The sequence below is a fragment of the Bison bison genome, unplaced genomic scaffold, assembly GCF_000754665.1.
Source record: "Bison bison bison isolate TAMUID 2011002044 unplaced genomic scaffold, Bison_UMD1.0 scf7180017864277, whole genome shotgun sequence".
Lineage (NCBI taxonomy): Eukaryota > Metazoa > Chordata > Mammalia > Artiodactyla > Bovidae > Bison > Bison bison.
The window spans coordinates 820,713-846,266 of NW_011494849.1; the positions used below are offsets into that span (position 1 = coordinate 820,713).

Here is a 25,554-nt window from a genome sequence, read left to right on the forward strand (position 1 = left end):
GTCTTCTCCAACACCACAGTTCAAAAGCATCAATTCTTCGGCTCTCAGCCTTCTTCACAGTCCAACTCTCACATCCATACATGACCACTGGAAAAACCATAGCCTTGACTAGATGAACTTTTGTTGGCAAAGTAATGTCTCTGCTTTTGAATATGCTATCTAGGTTGATCATAACTTTCCTTCCAAGGAGTAAGCGTCTTTTAATTTCATGGCTGCAGTCACCATCTGTAGTGATTTTGGAGCCCAGAAAAATAAAGTCTGACACTGTTTCCACTGTTTCCCCATCTATTTCCCATGAAGTGGTGGGACCAGATGCCGTGATCTTCCCTTTCTGAATGTTGAGCTTTAAGCCAGCTTTTTCACTCTCCTCTTTCACCAAGAGGCTTTTGAGTTCCTCTTCACTTTCTGCCATAAGGGTGGTGTCATCTGCGTATCTGAGGTTATTGATATTTCTCCCGGCAATCTTGATTCCAGTTTGTGTTTCTTCCAGTCCAGTGTTTCTCATGATGTACTCTGCATATAAGTTAAATAAGCAGGATGACAGTATACAGCCTTGACGTACTCCTTTTCCTATTTGGAACCAGTCTGTTGTTCCATGTTCAGTTCTAACTCTTGCTTCCTGACCTAAATGGGAAAGAAATCCAAAAAAGAGGGGATATATGCATATGTATAGCTACTTCACTTTTCTATACAGTAGAAACTAACACAATATTATAAAACAGATATACTCCAATAAAAATTAATTTTAAAAATGTTCTCCTACTCTTGGCCTGGGGATGTTCCTTGATTAGATTTCATTTCTGCTCCCTGAGATAATTAACTTGTTCACAATCTTCTGAATGCCTCAGCTCTTCCTGTAGGGTTTTCACCTCTTTGGGTAAGAAATATCTGTTATTCTCATTCTGATTTCTATCCATAGAATGTTAGAAGTCCAGAAATCTTACTTCTATTTTAACTATTGCAATTCTTTTTGTCCAAGCAGGTAGTTATTTTATTTGTATAATGGACTTTAAAACTTGATGAATTTTCTATGAATCTGATGCATATCTACTCTATATACATCCTAAAATTCACTGCTTCTGAAGTAATGAATTGCATCCAATTCCGCCCCCCCCTCCCCCCCGCCCCAGGACAGGGCTTTCTCTACTCTGGTTGCAGCAAATTCCTGTAGGGAAAAAAATAATGTCCTTAGGATTATTAACAGCCTATTTGTCTTGCTGAGGACTCTTATATTTAGCTTAGAACTTTTAGAGGTATTACAAAGGGTCTTCTGTACAAGTTCCTATAGATGAAAATTTTGCCAAATGTTCTATGTCATAACTTGGTTCACCATTTTTTTCAGTCTCTACTAACAGTTGCCTCATTATTTTCCAACCTCCATCTATAGCCTGAATTCAAAGCCAATATTAAGTATGTATAAATTATTATGAAAACAAAACCTAAAATGGGCAACACCCGCTTTCAGATACCAGTTTTTACATCAATTAGCTTTTGCTGTTTTAATATTTGTTTTAAACAATAAATATTTCTAACTTCTTAAAAAAAAACTGTCTTCCCCCCCAAAAAAGGGGGGGCGGTGTTACAGTGTGGCAGTTCTAAAAGTTGGCAGTCATTGTGTAGCTCCTTGGGAAGTTTTAGCCAAACCATTAGAGGAAGTGCCCCAGTCAGAACTTCGAATCTAATGACAGTCAATAGAAATTCAGCATTTGGCACTAGGGAGTTTTAATACAGCTCTCATGAAGACATTATCATCACACAGAATGGGCACAGGGGCAGCCCCAGACACCACTCCCTCTCCTTCCTCGTGAGCATCATCTTTTACAACAGTCACTTTGCTCTGTCTGGTCACGCAGCCTCCTAACTTCCTCTCCCTCACCTGGGTCAGATTAAGCCTTTTTGTGGTCCCAGGAGAGCTGAACCCTGGATATACTGCTGCCACTGACCACCAATCCCACCTCCTTTAGCTTGTCACTGGCAAATATAGAAAAGGGCTTTTGACCAGGTAAGTATGATTTTAGGCTTTCTTAATCCCTAATAAAACTTCCCAAAGGAATTGGTCTTGGTACAGACAGATCCTTCCAATCCCTGTTCTATACCTCTTGGCATCATCACAGACCCTGTTATAATAAATAGTAGATTACTAAATGCAAGGCACTGAGACATGTACTTTACATACATATTTTATCATTTAACCCTAATAATAAACCTGTGGAGTGGACATCAGTGTCCCTAAGGAAAATGAGGAAAATGGTACAAATAATTTTTGACATTACATCCTCGTTCATGTAGCTCATAATAGTACATTCAGGAAAGGATCCCAGGTCTTGCTTGACTTTAATATTGACACTAATGACCTTGTTCACATAGAGCTGGAAGGGAGAAAAGAGAAAACAACATTAAAAATTTTTCCCCTACATTCCCTTGCTGCCCACAAACATAGGACAAATATCTATATCCCTCAACCAGCCCCAATTATGACATTGATAACTTCTTGTTGTGTTCAACCTGGGACATACTTACTCTTATGCAGCCTGAAGGCATTTCACAGTATTAGGCAATGCATATCCAAGGGCTCACATCTCCTGTAAATTTCCCAAATCTAGGCCTTCTGTGAGTAACTCTCATGACCAACATGGACTGCCCAACAGCTCTTGACCTTTGGTGAGTGCCTCAGCCTCGGCCACTGACATTTCCTCACTTTGCTCAAAGTTTCCGAGTCAGTGAATGTCATCCTGGCAATGTGGGCACATTACAGCTTACAGGGTGATTGATTTGCCAGAAGTGAGCCTTCTAACTGAAAACTAATGGAATGTTTCACAGGCTTCTGTAGAAGCACTCATTCCACTTAGATTACTGACACAGGTCCTGATTGTTGCCCTGTGGGTTACTGAGAGGAACTTATGCCCCAGATCCTGAGATCAGTAAAAAGATTGTCCCTAGCTCCTGCATCTTCTCAGGACAGTTTGGCTCTTAGGGATGCTTCCAGTCTTTCCCTGAGCAAACCTGAAACTTTCAGGCTGGATCTCAAAATAAGCTACAGCATTTCTATCTTTGTCCAACATAATCAACTCCAAGATGCTCCACAGTGAATCATCCAAGCTGTGACTTGCCATTCACTCATTCCCAAACTGATTATGCATGGGACACAGGCCAGACTTTTCTGGGCTCTGATACCTAGAAATGACATGAACAAAGCCTCTGGCACTCTTCCCCTCCTTCTGATCTTTCTACCTCCCCTTCCCAATTCCCTGCAAGGTAAGCAGTAACAGAAATTGAGAAGCCCCATATCTAGGTCAGCTGAACCCTTGAGATGTCAACCACCCAAAATCTGAGTCATAAAAGGGTTGGAATTGTTTGTTAAAATAAAAGATTTGTTTATCTGTAGGTTTCACTTATCTCTGTCTCCTCCTAGTCCCCCACCTTTCCTATAACCACAGGGAGCAGAGATTTAGCTATGATTGCTTCTCAGTCACACACCATTAACTTCCAATTTAAGTGCATATATACCAAGTACATATTTTATCCTCTCACCCACATAGTCAACACGCTAAAGTTCACAAATTGTCTGTGTGCATTTTGGAAAATTTTCAATTATTTTCAATAAGCTCAAAAGGGTCTAGTCCTAATGTTAGCTCTGCCCAGACTCACCAGGTACCAGGGACCCAAGACACTCAATTAAAGGACATGGCAGATTCCTTACCTAACAGGACAATCTGTTTTTGACTCTCCTTTCATGGGTTGCATCAGCACAAATACTCTTGGCACTCTTTCTGTTTCTCTTTGTACTTGGATAACTATCCCCTTCCTAATATGTCACTCCCTACTCTCTACTTAAAATCCTCTGATGGTTCCCTATTCCTAGAAAATAAACTTTAAATGCCCTAATATGACATTCAAAACCTGGCATGAGCTATCCCTTGCCTCTCTATCTTTACCTCCCATCCTTCCTCCATACTCTCATTTTCACCTACCCTGAAATGCTTCCCTAAGAATGACTAGTTCTCCCATGTCTATGTGTGCACAATATGTTTTTCTCACCTTTTCTCCTTTTCCACCAAAGTTAACTTCTGCCTACCTTTTACTAATATTTTCTTTTCCCCCCTAGGTTTCTGATTCATCAAACCCATTTCTTAATCGAATGCTCAACAGAGATACTATCACAAGAATAACATATAAAAGTAAGTTTGGCTGAATTTTCTATATAGCAACTATTCTCTAAAGGTTAGTCCTGTTTGAAGGCAGAAAGCCAGAACTAATGATCTCCAAGGGCCTCTTTCAGCTTCATGATCATTCAGTTCTGTAGAAAATCACTCTGGAGAGTCAGGATTGGCTAAGAAACAACTCATTTCAAGCAGAAACCCCCAGAGTGCCTTTTTCATCCATGCCTGTCTAAAGCAATAATGGTTATTATGATGATGGTCATCATTATCCTATGGATTGGTAATGAGCTGGGAGATCCTACTAGCTGACAGACTCCAACATATCAGCTGGCCACATTTAGGGCTTTGCCAATTATGTGATTGAGAAAGCATTCACCAGGTGGTTTGATCCAACTTCAACACATTCTAAGGCCCTCAGCTGGACCACATCTCCCCCTCTGTGTCACTGGGTCTCCCTTTCAGGTTAGACAAGGTGGCATTTTTCTTCATTTCCATGTGTGACACAATGAGCTATAGAATTCTGCCCAATTTCCTTGGGTTTCTAGAGTGTATAATTCCCTGAATCTGTAAGCAGAAAAGAGGTAATGGTGCACAGTTGAAAACAGTAGAGTGGAAAGGATGCCACTGTCTTCTGTAGCAATCTTAGAGGTTGCAGGACTTGGTGAAAGTTATGGAAATAGTACACATAAAGGGATTAAAGAAAATAACAGGAAAAAGTTTAACTAATTAGAAGTGAGCAAGAAAGTGGGATTTTGTCCTTAAGCAAAGAGCTTCCTCACTTTGTTCCCTCCTTTGTAAAGAAGTTGAAATTCAGTTTCTAAGGTCCTTCTAAATCTAGGATTTTGAATCTGATTTTTGCAAAAGTAAAAATCAGTACACAAACATTCTGACACCCCACATCCCTTTGGCATGTCCTCACTTGGTGTCGAACACTGCTATGGATGGTGATGTGGAAAGACAAAATGAATGCCTTACAGATCTCACCTAGGACTGCTGGAGGAAGAGTGTGGAGAATCCTTCTCTTTTTCAATTACTCATCAATTCAGCAAGTATTTCTTTCATGCCTGCCACATGACAGCACCAAGTGAAGCTCTTGGGATATAAAGATGGGCCAGACACCAGCCCTCCACACAGAACACTCCCCTATGAAGAGTTTGGGAATGCTGGGAAACCTGGAGAATCAGCCAGAAGAAATATCTCCAAAACCATCCCAGTCTTCCTCATAAGTACCCATAGAGTTCTTTAAGCTCAAACTCAGATTGCTTAGCAAAGGGAGACATTTCTGTGTTGGGTTGCAAATACATTTTATAACTGCTCATAAAGATTATTAGTTTTTTAACTTTTTTGCTAAAAGAGCATAAAATTAAATAAAATGCTTTCAAATATCTTGAATTTGCAGTTTAGAGACCATGAAAAGCCATCAAATTACATTTTAAAGCCCAACACACCATCTAAGAGATTGCCAGCTGCAGTCAACCATTAGTCAAACTTTGCACCCCACCCCACCTCACAGCTCTAGGCTGATTAATGTTAAGTGATGTGGCTGCTTCCAAAGATAAAACCAGTCATACGGGTTTGCTCTATGGGAAGGTGGCCTTTCACGTGAACGATGAGTCTCTCACTCTTTAGTCAGGGAGACAGACATATAATGGTGTTTCTTAAAGATTTGTGTAATAAGCACAATGTATTAAAAATAGGAATGGAACTCTTGGGATCATAGAAAATCTGCCTAAAATTCATGGCAGATTTTTAAATAGGGATTGCTATTCAAATAAGTACTAAATATATGAACAACCATTGTGAGGAAAGAAATAAGGGAAGAAAGGGAGGGAGGAATAGAGGAAAGAAGGGAGAGGAAAGGGGAGGGAGGGAAGAAGGGAGGAAGAGAAAGAAGGAGAGGGAAAGGAAGGAAAGAAGGAGGGAAGGAGAGAGTGAAGGACATTCCAAACAGCATACACAAATGCAAGGAGAGGACTTAAAGGAATCTGAAAAGTTCAAAGGCAGGAAATTTGCCTTCATCAGCTCTTTCTCTGCATGGACAAGTGAGAATAACCCAGACACTGCAATGCCTAGGACATGTGGCTGAAAGGGATGACTTTTCTCAGCAGGAAAGTGCCAACACTCTTCTTTCTAGCTAATCACCTAGAGGCAGCCAGCCTGTGGAAATTTGTCCAAACAAGGGAGCAACAAGGAAGTTTCTGAAACAGGAGTCATGCCTGAGAACATAGCCAGTGGGTGGGAAACATAAGCCTGAGAAGTCCCTCCAGGGTCTTTGCAGGAGACACCAGGTTATGCTGGCATTTTCCCATGAACTCTCGTAGACAATACCTCCTGCTCAGGGGCACCTACCAGAGTCCTCTGCTTTCATTCTTTTAAGCAAGCAAGAAAAAAAATGAATCCCCCCAGCTACTATCCAACCACAATACTTAGGAACACCTGACCTTGGCCCCTGACCACCCCCACAACCAACCCATTCTTCTGCTGCTACCCAGAATTAGACTCCAGTGTAGCTTCAATCTGCCACACTCACTCATATGTGTACACACTCTGCTAACTGCATCAGCATCAGGAACATGGAAGTAATGCTAGCTAAGTATTTTCCACACTCCAGGCTCTCTGCTAGAGCTTCACATGCAGCATCTCACCTGGTGCTTACATAGTCTTATTCCCAAAATAGGTATTAATAGCTATCCCAGTTTACAGATGAGGAAAGCAAAGCTCTGAGAAGTGAAGCCCTCTATCAATGATACACATTTAGTGAGTGGCTCTATTAGTCAGCAAATTCTGCGTAATGAACAAGCATTCAACAATAGGCATTGATTTCTCACTGCTGCATCTGTGGGTTGGTTGGTGACTCAGTAAATCTGCAGGTCAGATAAGGTCAGATAACATGGCTTTCTTTTGTCTAGGATCAAGTACTTCTCATGTTGGGGATCAGAAATGCATGATGTTGTTTAAGGTCTAGTCTTGAAACTCACACACTGTCACTTCTATCCACTGTTCACTGTTCAAAGCAAGTCACACGGCCAAGCCCAACATCAAAATGCTCCCATGGATTTGGGTCTGGGAAGGGGATGAACATTTCCTGAACAATAGTTTACTCATCCATAGTGGGATAGCAAGGATTTTAGCACAGGTCGTCCCAGGGATGTTTGTAGGCTCTTTCTGTCCTATTGTCTTCCTCCCTAATGGGCAAGGAAAGCTTAACTCTGAGATCTTAAAACTAGTTGTATCGCTAATACTCTCACATTACATGAAGCTTTTCATCTTCTTCTCTTAATCCCAAATTTAGTTCAGTCTGAAGAGAATTCTTTTTTTTGCTTTTTGCCAATGTTTCCACTTTGGAAGGGTCATAAACTAAGCACAGAACTTGTGGGTAATTTGAAATTTCAGGCTCATAGCATCCTAGGCTCCCTGCAACTCCTGCTTCTCCTTTGGCATGGGACTACTGGTGAAATCATTGTCATTCAAAGGAAGACAGTGGCATCACCATTATTGGGTACATACTGAAACCAGAGGAGACATAGAGATTAATGCTAAATGGGGTCAATATTCCCCATTAGTCTTTCCTTTGGGGATGTTTCATAATGAAAAGTCAATCTAAGACTCTGAGCAGAGAGTGATGTGATCTCCTGACAAAAGGATCACTCCATTTGCTTGGATAAAGCATATTCATGGGTGAGAAGGGAATCGGAAATTTCAAATATGTTAAGCTTGAGATGGGCCTCAAAGAAGAAGTATAGAGTAGGCAGCTGTATATATGAGTGTGGATTTCAGGAGAGATAACTACAGATATAAATGTGGAAGTCACTTGGATCCAGATAGCATTTAAACCTGGGTGAGATCATGGCAGAGAATAAATAGAGAAGAGAGAAACATATCCTCTTTTTTTTTTTTTTTGCTTTTTTAAAAATATAAATTTATTTATTTTAATTGGAGGCTAATTACTTTACAATATTGTATTGGTTTTTGGACTCTGTGGGAGAGGGCGAGGGTGGGATGATTTGGGAGAATGGCATTGAAACATGTATAATATCATATATGAAACAAATCGCCAGTCCAGGTTCCATGCAGGATACAAGATGCTTGGGGCTGGTGCACTGGGATGACCCAGAGGGATGGTACAGGGAGGGAGGTGGGAGGGGGTTTCAGGATGGTGAACTCGTGTACACCTGTGGCGGATTCATGTTGATATCCCCATTTTTTAAAGAACAGCTCATATCCCCATGATCTAACATTGTGAATCATTTCTAAAGATAGTTTTTAAATTCTACCCTGGAAGAGGCTTTTGCATATCTGTCTCATCAACTGGTTCAAGAGGTGTAGAGAGGGAGGACTTAGCATGGAATCATGGGGTAAAATCACCACAAAATGGCAGCCAGTAGTCACACTGTCCATTTGCTTGATTTGAACATAAATTAGATGACTAGGGAGAAAAAAGGAATTGTGCAAAATCATTCTGTTGAGCCAGTTGAGAAAATCAATGCCAATAATCCATAAAAGGAGGAAACACAAGAATATTGCCAAAAAGACTGTGAATTTTGGAAGCCAATATACTAGTAAATGCTATACTATATAGGACTATACTGCTACACTATACTTATAGGACTCAATATGTTCTGGTGAAGAGATATAGAACTAAGCAGACCTCGGCACCTAGCTCTACCATATCTTTACTGTATAACTTCGGCAAGTTTCTTAACCTCTTTGAGGTAATTTCCTCATCAATAAAATGAGGATACTAATACTGATATTGAGAGAGTCGAGATGAGAGTTAAATAAGGTAGTGAGTCCGGTGCCTGGAGAAAGACTGATATAAACAAGGTGCTTAATAACATGTGTTTCTCTATTATCCCTAGGTATGCTTTGGTCAAATCTAGCTTCTTGGGAGGTGAGAGAAAGGTCAATATAATACTAAATACAATTATCTTCAAGGTGAATACAACACAGGGCACTTAAGCAACATAGCTGGTTTACTTAAATGAACTAGAGCTTCTGTGTGGGATCCATCCAATGCATGGTAATAGTCTAGTGAGCTTCTACTTTCTTTGAAAGTTTGGATTTCATATGTCTGACCAAATCTTATAGCACACTCTCACTAAACCAGACTGACAATGGAAAAAAAAATAGCCTAAATTAATTTCAGGCTGACTTTGGAAAGTCTTTCAAAGAAAATCTACACAGCAGCAGAATCTGGGATATCAGCATAACAGTGTTTTGGAAGCAGATTGTTACCCTTCTACATGGGTTAAATCCATAAACATAGCCTCTTGATTCTGGCCTTCCCTTTCTACCCCAACACACACACACACACACACACACACACACACACACACACACCCAACCCCTGTCCTCAAATGTGTATGCAACACAGAGGCTGATTATAGTTTCAGAAAAACCTTAATTTTTTTTTCTTTACTCTAGAACCATGCCTGTAATGCCCTCATTCTGTAGCCTCCTTCAGTCCCTCCTCCCCATCACCCTTAATAAAATAAAATACAATAATAGCAGCACGCTAAAGTACCCAATATGGTCAAAGTGCAAGCTTAGTTAAACAAATTACAATAACCTTTAATAAAGATGTGCTGAATGCGTCCTTTTCTTATTCATTACATTCAACTTCATATTGTATGGCCAAGCCACCATCAGAGGAAGCATCATTAAGTGCAAATCTTATCATGCCATTCCTCTGCCTAAAACATTTTGGTGGCTACATATTTCCATGACTAGTACTAGAGCAAAAAATAAACATACCTTTTGTTTAAAATGATTATATTTGGGGGACTGTTTGTTCCTGCAGCCTATCCTGACAGTCTACTGGAATCTGAAAAGGACAAAAAAAAAAAAAAAAATGTTATCAGTAATAACCAACACTTTCTCAAGAGTCCTAATTCTTAAGTCTTATTTTATTCTTCAGATGATGCATATTTACTACAAGGACTTAATATAGAGGAACTATATCCAGAGACCTCTAGTTTCATTACTTATGATGGGTCCATGACTATCCCACCCTGCTATGAGACGGCAAACTGGATAATAATGAACAAACCTGTCTATATAACCAGGATGCAGGTGAGTTTCTCTGTGGTCTTTTAGCTAGTGGGGAAGATGATGTGAAGACTGGCTGGGTTTTTGGAGTGCTTATTGTAATTATTTGCTTCGACTGCTTTAACAAAATACCACAAATTTGATGGCTTAAACTGAAACATATTACCTCACAGTTCTGGAAGCTCTAAGTCCAAGGTCATGCTGTCTTCAGAGACATTTCCTTCAGATGAAGTAAGGAAGAGTTTGTTTTATACTTATCCCCTGGTTTCTGGCAGTTTTCTGAAAAGCTTTGGTATTCCTTAGCTTATAGAAGCATCACCTCAATCTCCCTTTATCTTTACATGGCATTCTCCCAATGTCTGTGTCTCTTTGTCCAAATCCCCCTTAATAAGAACATCAGTCAAACGGGATTAGGGTCTACCCCAATTAGTCATATTAGATTAGGGCCCACTTCAATAACCTCATTTAATTACATCTATAATGATCCTCAAAATTCAAAAAACAAAGATCCCACCACTTCATGGGGAAACAGTGAAAGACTTTATATTCTTGGGCTTCAAAATCACTGCAGATGGTGACTGCACCTGTGAAATTAAAAGATGTTTGCTCCTTGGGAGAAAAGCTATGGCAAATCTAGACAGCATATTAAAAAGCAGAGATATAACTTTGCTGACAAAGGACCATATAGTCAAAGCTATGGTTTTTCCAGCAGTCAGCATGGATGTGAGAGTTGGACCATAAAGAAGGCTGAGTGTCGAATAATTGATGCTTTTGACTGTGGTGTTTAAGAAGACTCTTGAGAGTCCCTTTTACTGTGAGGAGATCAAACCAGTCAATCCTAAAGGAAATCAATCCTGAATATTTAGTAGAAGGACTGATGCTGAAGCTGAAGCTCCAATACTTTGGCCACCTGATGCAAAGAACTGACTCACTGGAACAGACCCTGATGCTGGGAAAGATTGAAGGCAGGAGAAGGGGACGACAGAGGATGAGATGGTTGAATGGCATCACCAACTCAATGGACATGAATTTGAGCAGTCTCTGAGAGATGGTAAAGGACAGAGAAGTCTGGTGTGCTGCAGTCTATAGGGTTGTGAATAGTTGAATACAACTGAGTGATTGAACAGCATAAGGACCCTATTTCCCAATCAGGTCATATTCTGAGGTACTGAGGGTTAGGGCTCTAACATTTGCATCTGTGGGGTAGACAATTCTGCTCATCACACCTATGTTTAAGGAATTAGTATCTGGAAAGACTGAACTTGAAATAATTATAGATGTGCCCTACCTGCCTGAGTGAGAAAGAAATAAGGGTTAATTCCCAAAGTGTGCTCTACCAACTCTAGTATTCAAAAAGCAGATGAGCAAAATGGATGATATTGTTGAATATGTTTGAAAAAACTGTACCTAAAAAGAGCCAAATTAGTTTCATTGCTGGGAGACTTCTTAGGGTCTTTAGAATGGTAATATATGTCTATCTCCAAGAGGAGGCAATATGATGTGTAGCATTTCATAAGTATATTTGAATGTAGGATTTTTTAGAGCTTCCCACAATATTCCTTGTTGGGCTAGCTAGCATTTCTCAGAACTGGATGGGAATCAGGAAACCTGGCTTCTGAGATCAGCTTTGTTAATGGATCATTATGTACTTCTAAGCCTGTGGCCCCACTTCTGTGAAGTGAATTCTCTTCTTTATAATGAGGGGGTAAATTACATTAGTCTATCCTGTGGTTGTGAGGGTCTATAAAAGCTCAGAGGAAACACAAGCAAAGGAAGCAAAACCAAACTCTTTTATAGGACATGTACTCACAACCTGACAACTCTTTGAACAATTTGAAGTGCTTGATGCTATCTCTATTTATTGGGATATTTTAGTGACAAGCAAACCCTTTGGGATAACTTGAACTTAGAAAAAGGATTTATTCATGACATCCTGGGTCATCTTATGGAATTTAAGATCAGAAATTGATGTCAAGAATTCACTGGAATCAAAACTGCAGAAGCCCTTTCACTCTGCACTCTCCTGCTCCCTCCTGCACCATGGTTCATCCTCCTCTAGGCTAGAGAGTTTTCTTTAGTTTCACAGTCCTGGGTGGAACATGGCTGAAAGCATTTTAATCCAGCTCTTGGTCCTGATAGTCACAGAAAAATAACTTAATTAATCCAACTTAGTTTAGCTTTGACTCCTGTACCAGTCACTATAGTTTTGATAATACTCATATCAGAAAATAATTCCCTTAATTACTCAGCTTCAGGGTCTGAGAGTGAGAAGAGTCTCTGGAGAATACCCATTTGGGTTTTCTCCTTTGACGGTGTGTCATAGGACAGAAAATAATCACTGACTTGTCCAGAGGCACACCAGGAACAAGTGAGCTTAAAGTAAGGCTCTCTCCAAGCATGGAGGCATCAGTGGGTTGTACCCACTGAACCCATGGATCAGGGTCTGTGGAAGGCTCAAGTACACTTTCCCACATAGCTGGCACTACCCAGGCTGGCTATGGTCTATGTAGTCTTACTTCTTCCGTACTACATGTAAGAGGATGGGTGGATCTCACAGCTGTTTCTCTCCCCTCAGATGCATTCCTTACGCCTGCTCAGCCAGAATCAACCATCTCAGATCTTTCTGAGCATGAGTGACAATTTCAGGCCTGTCCAGTCACTCAACAACCGCTGCATCCGCACCAACATCAACTTCAGTTTACAGGGGAAGGACTGTCCAAACAACCGGGCCCAGAAGCTTCAGTATAGAGGTGGGTTCAGAGGGCAGTAGACACAAGTCACTCTAGTCTTCTTACTTAAACCTACTCTGAAAGGCTTTGAACTATCTCTCTTAATAGGAATCATGATTGTAAATGATATTTTCATGGTGCTTTTCTATTGAAAAAGTTTTTATGTCATAATCAGAAACACAGATCAAATCTTTAAACCTTGTCTAGTACAGACAAGATAGCATTTTTATCACCATTTTACGGAAGAACCCAGAGAAGCTGATTTCCCTAAAGTTATGTGTTAAAATAGGACAACTAGAAGTACTGAAACTTTTAGTTATATACAAATAGATCCCTTTTCCCCTAGAAGGTGAGCAAATAACTCTACATACCAGGTGGTTAGGGCCCAATGAGATATGTGTCTGAACACATCTTTTTCCAGTGCTTTGTGTCTAGAAGTGATTAGAATTCCTACTAAAGAGGGTATTCAGGGTGCCTCCCACCTTCTGTAACTCACATCCAACCCACTCTCTTCCCTTCTACACACTAAGTACCTATTGAACATTTTTGTAAAACCCCAATATGGAAAGGAAAGTGGAGATGAGTCATGGAGATGTCTTCAACCAGGAGACAGGACATCAGAGTTCCAGGCCTGGTTCTGACACTAATAAGTCAAATCATTTACCTCTCTAGCCCTGGCTCCCATGACAGTCTTTATACCAGCTACATCATGATTTGTTGTGAGGAGAAAATGAGAGGCTGGATAGGGAAGTCTTTTGTACTGATAATATGTTACTTGAATATGGGGACTGTGGATGTTACCATACAACTTTTAGAAGCAACTACCACTACTAGCCTCCACCGTATCACTCGAAATTCCCCCAAATTTCTTTAATTTTCTCTCTCTTTCAGACATACCCAGAGTACTAAAACTATAATTTCTGTTTCTTTCCATCAAGAAATACTCAACTCATTCGTTCATTGAGCCTTCCCTTTATTCAACATCTATTTATTATGTACCTATTATGTGCTAGGCTTCCCTGGTGGCTCAGCTGGTAAAGAATCTGCCTGCAATATGGGAGACCTGGGCTTGATCCCTGGGTTGAGAAAATCCCCTGGAGAAGGGAATGACAAGTATTCTCCAGTATTCTGGCCTAGAGAATTCCATGGGCTACACAGTCCATGGGATAGCAAAGAGTCAGACACGACTGAGCAACTTTGACTTTGACTTTCACTTATGTGCCAGGCAGTTAGCTAGGTGATGAAGATATGACCTTATCCCTACAGAACTTATAGTCTAAGACTTGGATCAGCTAACATTTTCTGCAAAGGGCCAGATGAGAAATATAGATTTTGTGCTCTGCTGTACTCTGATGTAATGTGAAAGCAGCCACAGACAATATGTAAATAAATGGGTGTGACTGTGTTCCAATAAAACTATATTCACAAAAGCAGTTCACAGCTGGATTTGGCTTGCAGGCTGTCATTTGCCCACCTCTGGTCTAAAGCAACATCATCCACTATAGCTTCTTGACACAATGGAAATGTTCTGTGTCTGCATTGACCAATATGGTAGCTACTGGCCACATGTGGCTATTGAACATTTGAAGTGTGGCTAGTATGACAATGCAACCAATAGTTTTAATTAATTTAGATATATATCAGCCACATGTAGCTAATGACAATACTATTAGATATCTCAGGCTCAGAGGCTCATAAGAAGGTGGAGAGGATAGTTGGGATACATACAAGTAAGCAGACATTTAAAAACTGTCCCTTCCCCTTTGGAGTAAACTGCCCAACCCGTGTGCAAATTCATCCAATTATGCCTTGTTTTGTGTCATTCATTTTGTTTTATTTCTTTCTTTCTCTCTCTTTCCAGTAAATGAATGGCTCCTCAAGTAGGGAACCAAGCCAAGACGAATTCCACCTCAGTGAAATGCTACGACTGTGAATTGATGTAACCTGAAATGTCCCTCTTCTTTCTTCTCTCTCCTTCCCTCCTTCAAGCTTCATTCACTCTTTGGATTGGCCCTTCCTTCATGAAAAGTGTCTGCAAAACCTTGGCAGAGGAGTACATCTCTTACACACACTCATAAACACACACATGCAAATATATCTACATACAAACACACTCACACAGCACCCAAGATGGGAAGTCAAGTTTCAGAAACAAAAGCCTCATTCATTAAAGGTTTTAGAAGAAAATAACCAACTAACCTGAGTACAATTTTGATACTGTTTTCTGGAACAAGTAAATCTACCCAATGAGACTTTTCAGTCTTTGTACATACAAAATTCTTCTGAGAGAGAGGAGAAAACACAGCTCTGACAGCATCAAGTGGACTTTGTTCTTTGCATCAAATGATCTTGGATAGTGTCCTAAGATCCTTTAAGGGTGCTGGTAACAGGTGAGCCAGGATAAAGTTAGCCAACGATGCATTTCTAGATTATGATTCTTCCATTTACTCAGCAACTCAAAAAGAAAAAGGACAGATATTGAAGAGATACCCATTGTGTATGTGTGTGTGTGTGTGTGTGTGTGTATATATATATATATATACACACACACATATATATGTGTGTGTGTATATATATATATATTTCACCACAGACTATTAAAAAATTGAATTATTGCTCCTTTTTGTCATATATCTATACTAGGATTTGCCAAGTTCAGATTGTTCCATTGCTGTTTCTTGTTTTCCAAAGGTCATACATTGTGTTTGGTTATTGTTAAAAGCTCAATAAATGTGTTTAACAAGTTAATTTCATTTTTCTTGCTTTGATCTATTCTCCTTCCTTACAGGCTAAGCTCTGTCTTCATACAACTGCATTCTTGCTTTTACTTGTTCCTTCATCTATGTTTTATTAATTTGCAGACAGTTTTTTACTGAATTTGTGGCAATCAAGAATGCATTTGGTAAGCTAAGCATAATTTTAATTCCACTCCATGGCTTGATCATGCATAGGAGGTGAGCTTCGTCCTGAGATAGCAGGCAACAGATTTCCTGCATTTCAAAACTTCTACCCCCATGCCAATGATGCCCCCTTGAAGGAATGCACTTTGCCTTGTAAATTCTTGGGTAAGGGGTGTCTTTTCTCTCCAGGTGCAACTGGATCTCACAAAGTACAAATGAATGCCTTTCTTTTCTTGTTTATAATGGTCACTCACTGTGTTTGGTTACTGTCAAGAAATCAATAAATGTGTTTAACAAGTTGCTCAGTACCCCTGTCTGAGTTTATTGAAGAGGACAACGTTCTTTGCTGAAGCCTCTGAGTCCTGCTGGGTCCACAAGCAATTGTATTATGGCCAGCAGGGCAGCTGAAGCTGCCAGAACAGCCCATCTGTTTATATTCCTAGAGCCAGATAATTAATACCCTGTTGAGAAAGCATATAGGTTTAGCTGCTGGAAAGGAAGACTTGGATGTTCATCCAGAGGCCAAATTGAAAATAACTTTCATCTCTTATTTCTGTTATAGCCTCCAGAAAGTGGGAAAACACAAGCATGCATAGTCTGTGTACATGGGAACATTTACAAATATGTCAAAAACTTCAGCCAGGTAGCTAGGTTCATTGATGAGGGAAAAAAAATCTGTCATATATTTCATATTTAAAATAATACACTTAATTGGATTTTTTAAACATTTTACACCAAAATGATGATGGATTTAACCATGATGACATGTGACCCTGTATCTAAGCATCACTTTTTGCATAAAACCAGATCTTCCTGAAAATATTTAGGGTGGGCAAATGGTAGTCTTTCTCTGTATGGCTTGCTGCCTTCCCTCTGAGTCAAAATATTCTTTAAACTGCAATGAAAAGGAGTGATATATTGTATCAGCCAGGCCTAACTTCAAATCTTTAGTGTACCATTTGCCTACTTGCTATGTGTGATCCTAGGCAGGTTGCTACTTCTCTGATCTGTTAATTGGAGATCCCAATAATTGCTTCTATGAATTAAGAGGCCTTAAATGCTACATAGCTGATTAAAGCAACTCATAAAATACCTGCAATGATTGTTATATAAATAGTGTCTATAGAGCATGTGTGTGGCCTACCAATTATAGGTTTTTCTGTACCATACTTTCCCCAGGGAGGGGTTAGCACCAATCACAAAAGGACACCAAGTTAATACCAAATGACAGCAATAGATACCCAGCATTCAGCACATAGGTAAGTACATATAATCTGTTGGGGCAAAAAGGAAAGAGTATCAGTGAGAAAGGAAGATAAGAGGCTGAGTTTCTAGGCCTTGTTCTGTTACCAGCATCTTCTGTGACTTTGGACAAGTCAACTGCCCTCCCTGGAAGAATGTTCTTGTACATAAGTGATTTGGATACAGTGATCTCTCACAGACTTTCTATTATTCCTTCACTCTTGTCTCTTATTCAGTTATCAGTACAAAGAGGAAAAAGGGAAATCAGGTTGTTATCCCTTGGGGGTCCCTTGGCACAAGAAGAGTTTCACTCTGGCCAAACAGAACTCAAAATGGAGTGAATAGCCTGTCTCCCACATCTTAAGCCCATCCAAAAATGCCCTTTCTCCCACTCACTGGATTTTCCAAACTATGAAATGAAAATTGGAGTACTTTGCCTTCAAACCAGATAGAAGTAATAAAGATTAGCTAGATTTATACCACTTTAAAAACTGAAAAAGAAGAAGAATTTTTAAAAGCACCAAAAGCCCCCGACAGTTGGCTTGATAAAGTCATCAAGGAATAAAAATGCATTTTTCATTTTCAGTCCATGGTGCTTAGGAAGGTCAGGCAGTGATGCTGCTGTGCTCTTCGGGTGTGAAGGCCAGCTGGTTTTTCCCAGTAAGCCACAGGCTTACAGGGACATTCCTTTCACCTCAGAAGTTGGACACAACTGAGCAACTAACATTTTCACCTTCACTCCTTCTGAGAAAGATAATTAAACACTTCAGGAAAATAAATGTTGAAACCCAATTCCCTCCTTAACAAATAGCAGAGGGAGGTAAATATACACAGAAGAGAACTCTGGGCAAAATGTAGGAGAAAAATAATTGTTAGTGTGGAGATCCACAGTTCCCCTCTCAAGAACATTTTTTGCAGTTTCCAAGACCATTTAAGGACTTGTTCCCACTTCCGTCAGTAGCAGTTTGGTTTCCATGGTGATGTCAGAACAACCACAACTCACTGCACAATATGTTTTGAAATGTAACGGTCATTTGGTGTTTGGACAGGAGTTCAGTCCTCAGGCATGGTCCATAGCCACCTGCACCACGCTAAAATGTCTGATTGAGGAAAATCAATTAACATGAAAACACCTTTAGGGGAGTCCTTATTCACCCTACAGGACCCCAGAGCAGTTTTAGGCTCTCTGAAACGTAAAAACTGGGGAACTGTGATAGTTCACAAAAGTATCCCAGTTCTTTTGTTCCAGAAAGCCTAAGAGAAGGATTGCTAGAAGCAGAAACTCACATTCCCATCATTCACCAGTTAGCACAATTGACCATAAGTCAAGAACTACCAAGACCCAGCCAAGGAAACATATTAATAAAATCTACCATGGATCACACATTTCCTGTGGGTTAAGTCTTAATGCTTAGCAATTTAAAAATATCATCTCATTTCACACAGCAATCTGCAAGGTAATCACCATTGTTACTTTGCAAATGCAGAAACTTTTCATACTGTTCATGGGGTTCTCAAAGCAAAAATACTGAAGTGGTTTTCCATTCCCTTCTCCAGTGGACCATGTTTTGTCAGAACTCTCCACCATGACCTGTCTGTCTTGGGTGGCCCTACATGTCGTGGCTCATAGTTTCATTGAGCTAGACAAAGCTGTGATCCGTGTGAATGTGACTGGTGATGGAAGTAAAGTCCAATGCTGAAAGAACAATATTACATAGGAGCCTGGAATGTTAGGTCCATGAATCAAGGCAAATTGGAAATGGTCAAACAGGAGATGACAAGAGTGAACATCAACATTTTAGGAATCAGCGATCTAAAATGGACTGAAATAGGGGAATTTAATTCAAATGACCGTTGTATCTACTACTGTGACTAAGAATCCCTTAGAATAAATGGACTAGCACTCATAGTCAACAAGAGTCCAAAATGCAGCACTAGATTGCAGTCTCAAAGACGCCAGAATTATTTCTGTTCATTTCAAAGCAAACCATTCAATAACACAGTAATCCAGGGCTATGTCCCAACTACTAATGCTAAAGAAGCTGAAGTTGAATGATTCTGTGATGACCTACAAGACCTTCTACAACTAACATAAAAAAAAATGATGTCCTCTTCATCATAGGGGACTGGAATGCAAAAATCAATAGATATCTGGAGTAACAGGCAAATTTGGCTAGGAGTACAAAATGAAGCAGGTCAAAGGCTAACAGAGTGTTGCCAAGACAATGCACTGGTTATAGCAAACACCTTCTTCCAATAACAGAAGACATGACTGTACACATGGACGTCACCAGATGATCAATACTGAAATCAGATTGATTATATTCTTTGCAGTCAAAAATGGAGAAGCTTTATACAGTCAGTAAAAATAAGACTAGGATCTGACTGTGGCTCAGATCATGAACTCCTTATTGACAAATCCAGACTTAAATTGAAGAAAGTAGGGAAAACCACTAGACCATTCAGGTACAACCTAAATCAAACCCCTTAATGATTATACAGTGGAAATGACAAATATATTCAAGGAACTAGATGTGATAGACAAAGTGCCTGAAGAATTGTGGATGGAAGTTCATGACATTGCACAGGAAGTGGTGATAAAAACCGCCCCCAAGAAAAAGAAATGCAAAAATGGAAAATGGTTGTCTGAGGAGGCCTTACATATAGCTGAGAAAAGAAGAGACATTAAAGACAAAGGAAAAAGGAAAGATAAATCCATCTGTATGCAGAGTTCCAAAGAATAGCAAGCAGAGTTAAGAAAGCCTTCCTCAGTGATCAGTGCAAAGAAATATAGAAAAACAATAGAATGGGAAAGACTAAAGATCTTTTCAAGAAAATTAGAGATACCAAGGGAACGTTTCTTTCAAAGATGGGCACAATAAAGGACATAATGATATGAACCTAATATAAGCAGAAGATATTAAGAAGAGATGACAAGAATACATGGAAGAACTATACACAAAAGATCTTAATGACCCAAATAACCATGATGATGTGATCACTCACCTAAAGCCAGACATCTTGGAATGTGAAGTCAAGTGGGCCTTAGGAAGCATCACTATTAGCAAAGCTAGTAGAGGTGATGGAATTCCAGCTGAGCTACTTCAAGTCCTAAAAGATAATGCTGTGAAAGTGCTGCACTCAATATGCCAGAAAATATGGAAAACTCAGCAGTGGCCACAGGACTGGAAAAGGTCAGTTTTTGTTCCAATCCCAAAGAAAGGCAATGCCAGAGAATGTTCAAACGACTGTTCAGTTGCACTTATCTCATATGTTAGCTGAGTAATGCTCAGAATTCTCCAAGATAGGCTTCAATAGTATGTGATTTAAGAACTTCCAGATGTTCAATCTGGATTTATAAAAGGCAGAGGATTAGGACTGGGAGACCACTTTCTCCCCCACAAATTCATCAAAAGATCATTTGAATGCTGAGCAACACCCACAAAACAACTTCTGAGCACTGCTAGAGGACACCAGAAAGGCAGCCCAATCCCTTTGAAAGGAGGTAGGGCAAAATATTATATATGAAAACAGAGACAAATTTAGGTATGGAGACCCGTCCTGAGTAGGGAGTTGTGAAGGAGGAGAAGTTCCCACACAGTAGGAAACCCTGTCATAGGCGTGTCTCTGGGGAGCTTTGAAATCTCAGAGGGCAACATAACTGGGAAAAAGAAAAAAAAAAAAAACACCAAAGACTATGTTCCTAACTGCAACTACTAGCAGAGAAGTGTCACAGATGCTCGTGTCTGCCAGCAGTGAGTGGGAGCTGGGCAGGGAGGCATGGGCTGTGTCATTGGCCCTTAGAGTAAGAACTTGGATTGAATGCCCTGAGGACAATCTGAGGGAGCTAATGTGAGATAGCAATCCAAACCATGGGATGCCAGAAAGACCAAACAAACAAACAAAACTTCTGCTGCAAATGGAACAAAGGATTGAGTGATACCAAAGGAGTATAAGCCCACTGCCATATAGGACCCTCCTTCCTCAATGGCAGAGAGGCAGGGGTTCAACAGCCAGAGCCACAAGGCAAGGGGCTGCTGCAATCTCATCCCCAGAGACTACATCTACCACTAAATTGTCAGCAGGTTCCCAGTTGCTAACCATGTCCCTCTGGGATCCTGGACGGTTCACATTGCCAGGAGTGTCACAGCCTGAGATCAGCTCCCTAGAGGAGACACATGGCACACCTGGGAAACCAAGCAGTTGGGACCAGGGAGATCATAAAATGCAAGCTTTACCTGGGATAATATTCACCTAGCACCTGGTTGCCTGAGGTGCTTGGACCTGTGAAGGGCACAAAACACACAGCCCTTCAGGGTTTGCGCCCTTACCAAGCACCTGAGAACCTGAGCAGCACAGACCTGGAAAGTGCATGAAATTCAGGGTCCACATGACACTGTGTACTTTCAGAGCACCCTGGAGCCTGAGAAGTGTGGACCTGGGAAGTACATGCCACCTTGGTCTGTGGTAAACCCAGTGTGGCCCATGCATGGTGAGCATTCCTCACACATGCCAGTGATATTTGTTTGTAGTGTCTCTCCCCCACAGCACAACTGAACGGGTGATCTTAAATGAATGGCCACATTTGCCCCATTGTGTCAGGGTGGAAATTAGGCACTGAAGAGACCTGAAAACAGAGGAAGCCAAAATAAACAAAGATGGGGGAACTGCTCTGGAAGTGACAGGTACAAGAGATTAAAATCCTTCAGTTAATGCTGAGATTGTGCATTTGAGGGGCAACCATAGACCTTGAGAACAAGTAGTAACACGAATAAGGGACTATGTGTCACTGAACTGACCCCACACTGGGCACAACAGATCTAGAGAAATTTCCAGATATATTTTTACTATTATTACTTTTTAATTTTAATGAGTTCTTTATTCCTCCATTAACTTTCATTTTTATAACCTACCTTTCAAAAATACTATTAAAAACAATTCCATATACATATTTTTTTTATTTTTGTGATCGATTTTGTTTTGTATTTTTTATATTGCATTTTTGAGATTTTAACATCTATTATAGATTTTTAATCTTTGCTTTTTGGTATTTGTTATAAATTTTGTGCCTTTAAGAATCTAATATTCAGTATCCATTTTCACTTAGGGATTTGGTTACTGGCTTGATTACTCTGACCTTTTGACTTTCCCTTTTCTCTTCCAGGTCACCTCTATCTCTTTCCTCCCTCTTTTCTTCTAAATATAACGCTGTGAATCTCTCTGGGTGCTGCTAGTTGTGGAGAATTCTTTCACAATTAACCTAGTGTTTTTATATTCTGTGCTATATGGATGGAGAAGTCTTGAGGCTACTGTAAGGAAAGTACCAAAAGCCAGAGACAGGAGGCTTAACTCCAGAACTTTAGAAGATCAGGGAAATCCTAGCTCAAGGGAATATTAATAGACAAGCGTTCACCCAAGAGTCTCCATACCAGCATTGAAACCAGGCTCCACTCAAGAGCCAATAAATTGCAGTGGAAGACATGCCATGCTAATTCTCCAGCAAAACAGGAACACAACTTTGAACATTAAAAGACAGGCTGCCCAAAGCTGTGCCAAACCTATAGACACCCCAGAACTCACTACTGGACACTTCACTGCACTTCAGAGAGAAGAGATACAGGTCCACCCACCAGAATACAGATGAAAGCTCCCCCAACCAGGAAATCTTGACAAGTTCACTAGTCCAACTCCATCCACAGGGAACAGACTCCACAATTAAGAGTAAGCCCGAACTTCCAGCCTGCAGAAAACACACCACAAACACAGCAATCTAAACAAAATGAAAAGGAAGAGAAATATTCAGCAGGTTAAAAAACATGAAAAAACCCCTCCAAACCAAACAACAGAGGAGGAAATAGGGAGTCTACCTGGAAAATAATTCAGAATAATGATAGTAAAAATTATCTAGGTTGCTTCCATATCCTGGCTATTATAAACAGTGCTGCGATGAACATTGGGGTACACGTGTCTCTTTCCCTTCTGGTTTCCTCAGTGTGTATGCCCAGCAGTGGGATTGCTGGATCATAAGGCAGTTCTATTTCCAGTTTTTTAAGGAATCTCCACACTGATCTCCATAGTGGCTGTACTAGTTTGCATTCCCACCAACAGTGTAAGAGGGTTCCCTTTTCTCCACACCATCTCCAACATTTATTATTTGTAGACTTTTGGATCGCAGCCATTCTGACTGGTGTGAAATGGTACCTCCTAGATGTCCATCAGCAGATGAATGGATAAGAAAGCTGTGGTACATATACACAATGGAGTATTACTCAGCCATTAAAAAGAATACATTTGAATCAGTTCTAATGAGGTGGATGAAACTGGAGCCTGTTATACAGAGTGAAGTAAGCCAGAAGGAAAAACGCCAATACAGTATACTAACACATATATATGGAATTTAGAAAGATGATAACAATAACCCGGTGTACGAGACAGCAAAAGAGACACTGATGTATGGAACAGTCTTATGGACTCTGTGGGAGAGGGAGAAGGTGGGAAGATTTGGGAGAATGGCATTGAAACATGTAAAATATCATGTATGAAATGAGATGCCAGTCCAGGTTCAATGCACAATACTGTATGCTTGGGGCTAGTGCACTGGGACGACCCAGAGGGATGGTATGGGGAGGGAGGAGGGAGGAGGGTTCAGGATGGGGAGTACATGTATACCTGTGATGGATTCATTTTGATATTTGGCAAAACAAATACAATTATGTAAAGTTTAAAAATAAAATAAAATTTAAAAAAATTATCTAAAATCTTGAAAACAAATGGAGTTACAGATAAATAGACTAGAGATAAGGATTGAGAAAATGTAAGAAATGTTTAACAAGGACATAGAAGAAATAAAGAGAATGAACAATGTAATAACCAATTAAAAGCACTTTGGAGGGAACCAACAGTAAAATAACTGAGGCAGAAGAGAGGATAAATGAGGTGGAAGATAGAATGATGGAAATAAATGAAGCAGAGAGGAAAAACATAAAAAGAATTAAAAGAAATGGGGACAACTTCAGAGATCTCTGGGACAATGTTAAACACTCTGACATTTGAATCATAGGTGTCATAGAAGAAGCAGACAAAAAGAAAAGGCATGAGAAAATAGTGTAAGAGGTAATAGTTTAAAACTTCCCTAAAATGGGAAAAGAAATAGCCACCTAAGTGCAAGAATCACAGAGAATCCTGAATAGGATAAATCCAAGGTGAAACAACCCAAGGCACATATTAATCAAACTTAAAAAAATTAAACACAAAGAGAAAATATTAAGAGCAGCAAGGGAAAAGCAATAAATAAATACAATGGGATTCCTATAAAGATAAAAGCTGATCTTTCAATAAAAACTCTTCAGTCCTGAAGGGAATGGCAGGACATGAATAAAGTGATGGAAGAGAAAAAACCTACAACCAAGATTACTCTACCCAGCAAGGATCTCATTCACATGAGGGAGAAATCAAAAGCTTTATAGACAAGCAAAAGCTGAGAGAATTCAGCACCACCAAACCAGCTCCTCAACGAATGCTAAAGTATTTTCTCTAGACAGGAAACACAGAAAAGGTTTATAAAATAAACCAAAAATGAAAAAGTAAATGGTAATGGGATCATACTTATGAATAATTGCCTTAAATTTAAATGGGTTAAATGCCCCAACCAAAAGACAAAGACTGGCCAAATGGATACAAAAATAAGACCCCTATATATGCTGTCTACAAGAGACCCACCTGAAACCTTAGGGACACATACAGACTGAAAGTGAGGGGCTGGAAAAACATATTTCATGCAAATGAAGACCAAAAGAGAGCAGGAGTAGCAATACTCATATCCGATAAAATAGACTTTGAAATAAAGACCATGGTAAGAGACAAAGAAGAACACTACATAATGATCATAGGATCAAGTCAAGAAGAAGATATAACAGTTATAAATATATATGCATCCAACATAAGAGCACCTCAATACATAAGGCAAATGCCAACAGGTGTGAAAAGGAAAATTAACACTAACACACAATAATAGTGGGGGACTTTAATATCTCACTCACACCTATGGACAGATCTACCAAACAGAAAATTAGCAAGGAAACACAGCTTTAAATGATACAATGGACCAGTTAGACCTAATTGATATCTATAGGACATTTCACCCCCCAAACAATAAATTTCACCTATTTCTCAAGTGCTCATGGAACATTCTCCAGGATAGATCACATCCTGGGCCACAGATATAGACTTGGTAAATTTTTAAAAATCAACATCAATTCAAGCATCTTTTCAACTACAGGGGAAAATAGCTATTAAAAACTCAAGCATATGGAGGCTAAACAACACATGGAAGAAATCAAAAAGGAAATCAAAATATGTGTGAGTGAGTGAGCGAGTGAAAGATTCTCAGTCATGTCTGACTCTTTGTGACCCTCAAGGACTGGGGCCTGCCAGGCTCCTCTGTCCATGGAATTCTTCAGGCCAGAATACTGAAGT

At 39.9% G+C, this 25,554-nt stretch overlaps 1 protein-coding gene across 1 annotated transcript in view; it reads left to right on the forward strand.

Annotated features, from left to right (window-relative positions):
• CA10 (carbonic anhydrase X) overlaps positions 1-16,145 on the forward strand; it is a 737,308-nt gene extending 721,163 nt beyond the window's left edge. Inside the window, exons 7-10 of the mRNA XM_010848877.1 lie at positions 4,106-4,178; positions 10,078-10,232; positions 12,784-12,958; positions 14,799-16,145. Coding sequence (XP_010847179.1) covers positions 4,106-4,178; positions 10,078-10,232; positions 12,784-12,958; positions 14,799-14,821 — 426 coding nt within the window. The 3' untranslated portion in view covers positions 14,822-16,145. The remainder of the gene's footprint in view (positions 1-4,105; positions 4,179-10,077; positions 10,233-12,783; positions 12,959-14,798) is intronic.
• Positions 16,146-25,554: the final 9,409 nt, after the last annotated feature.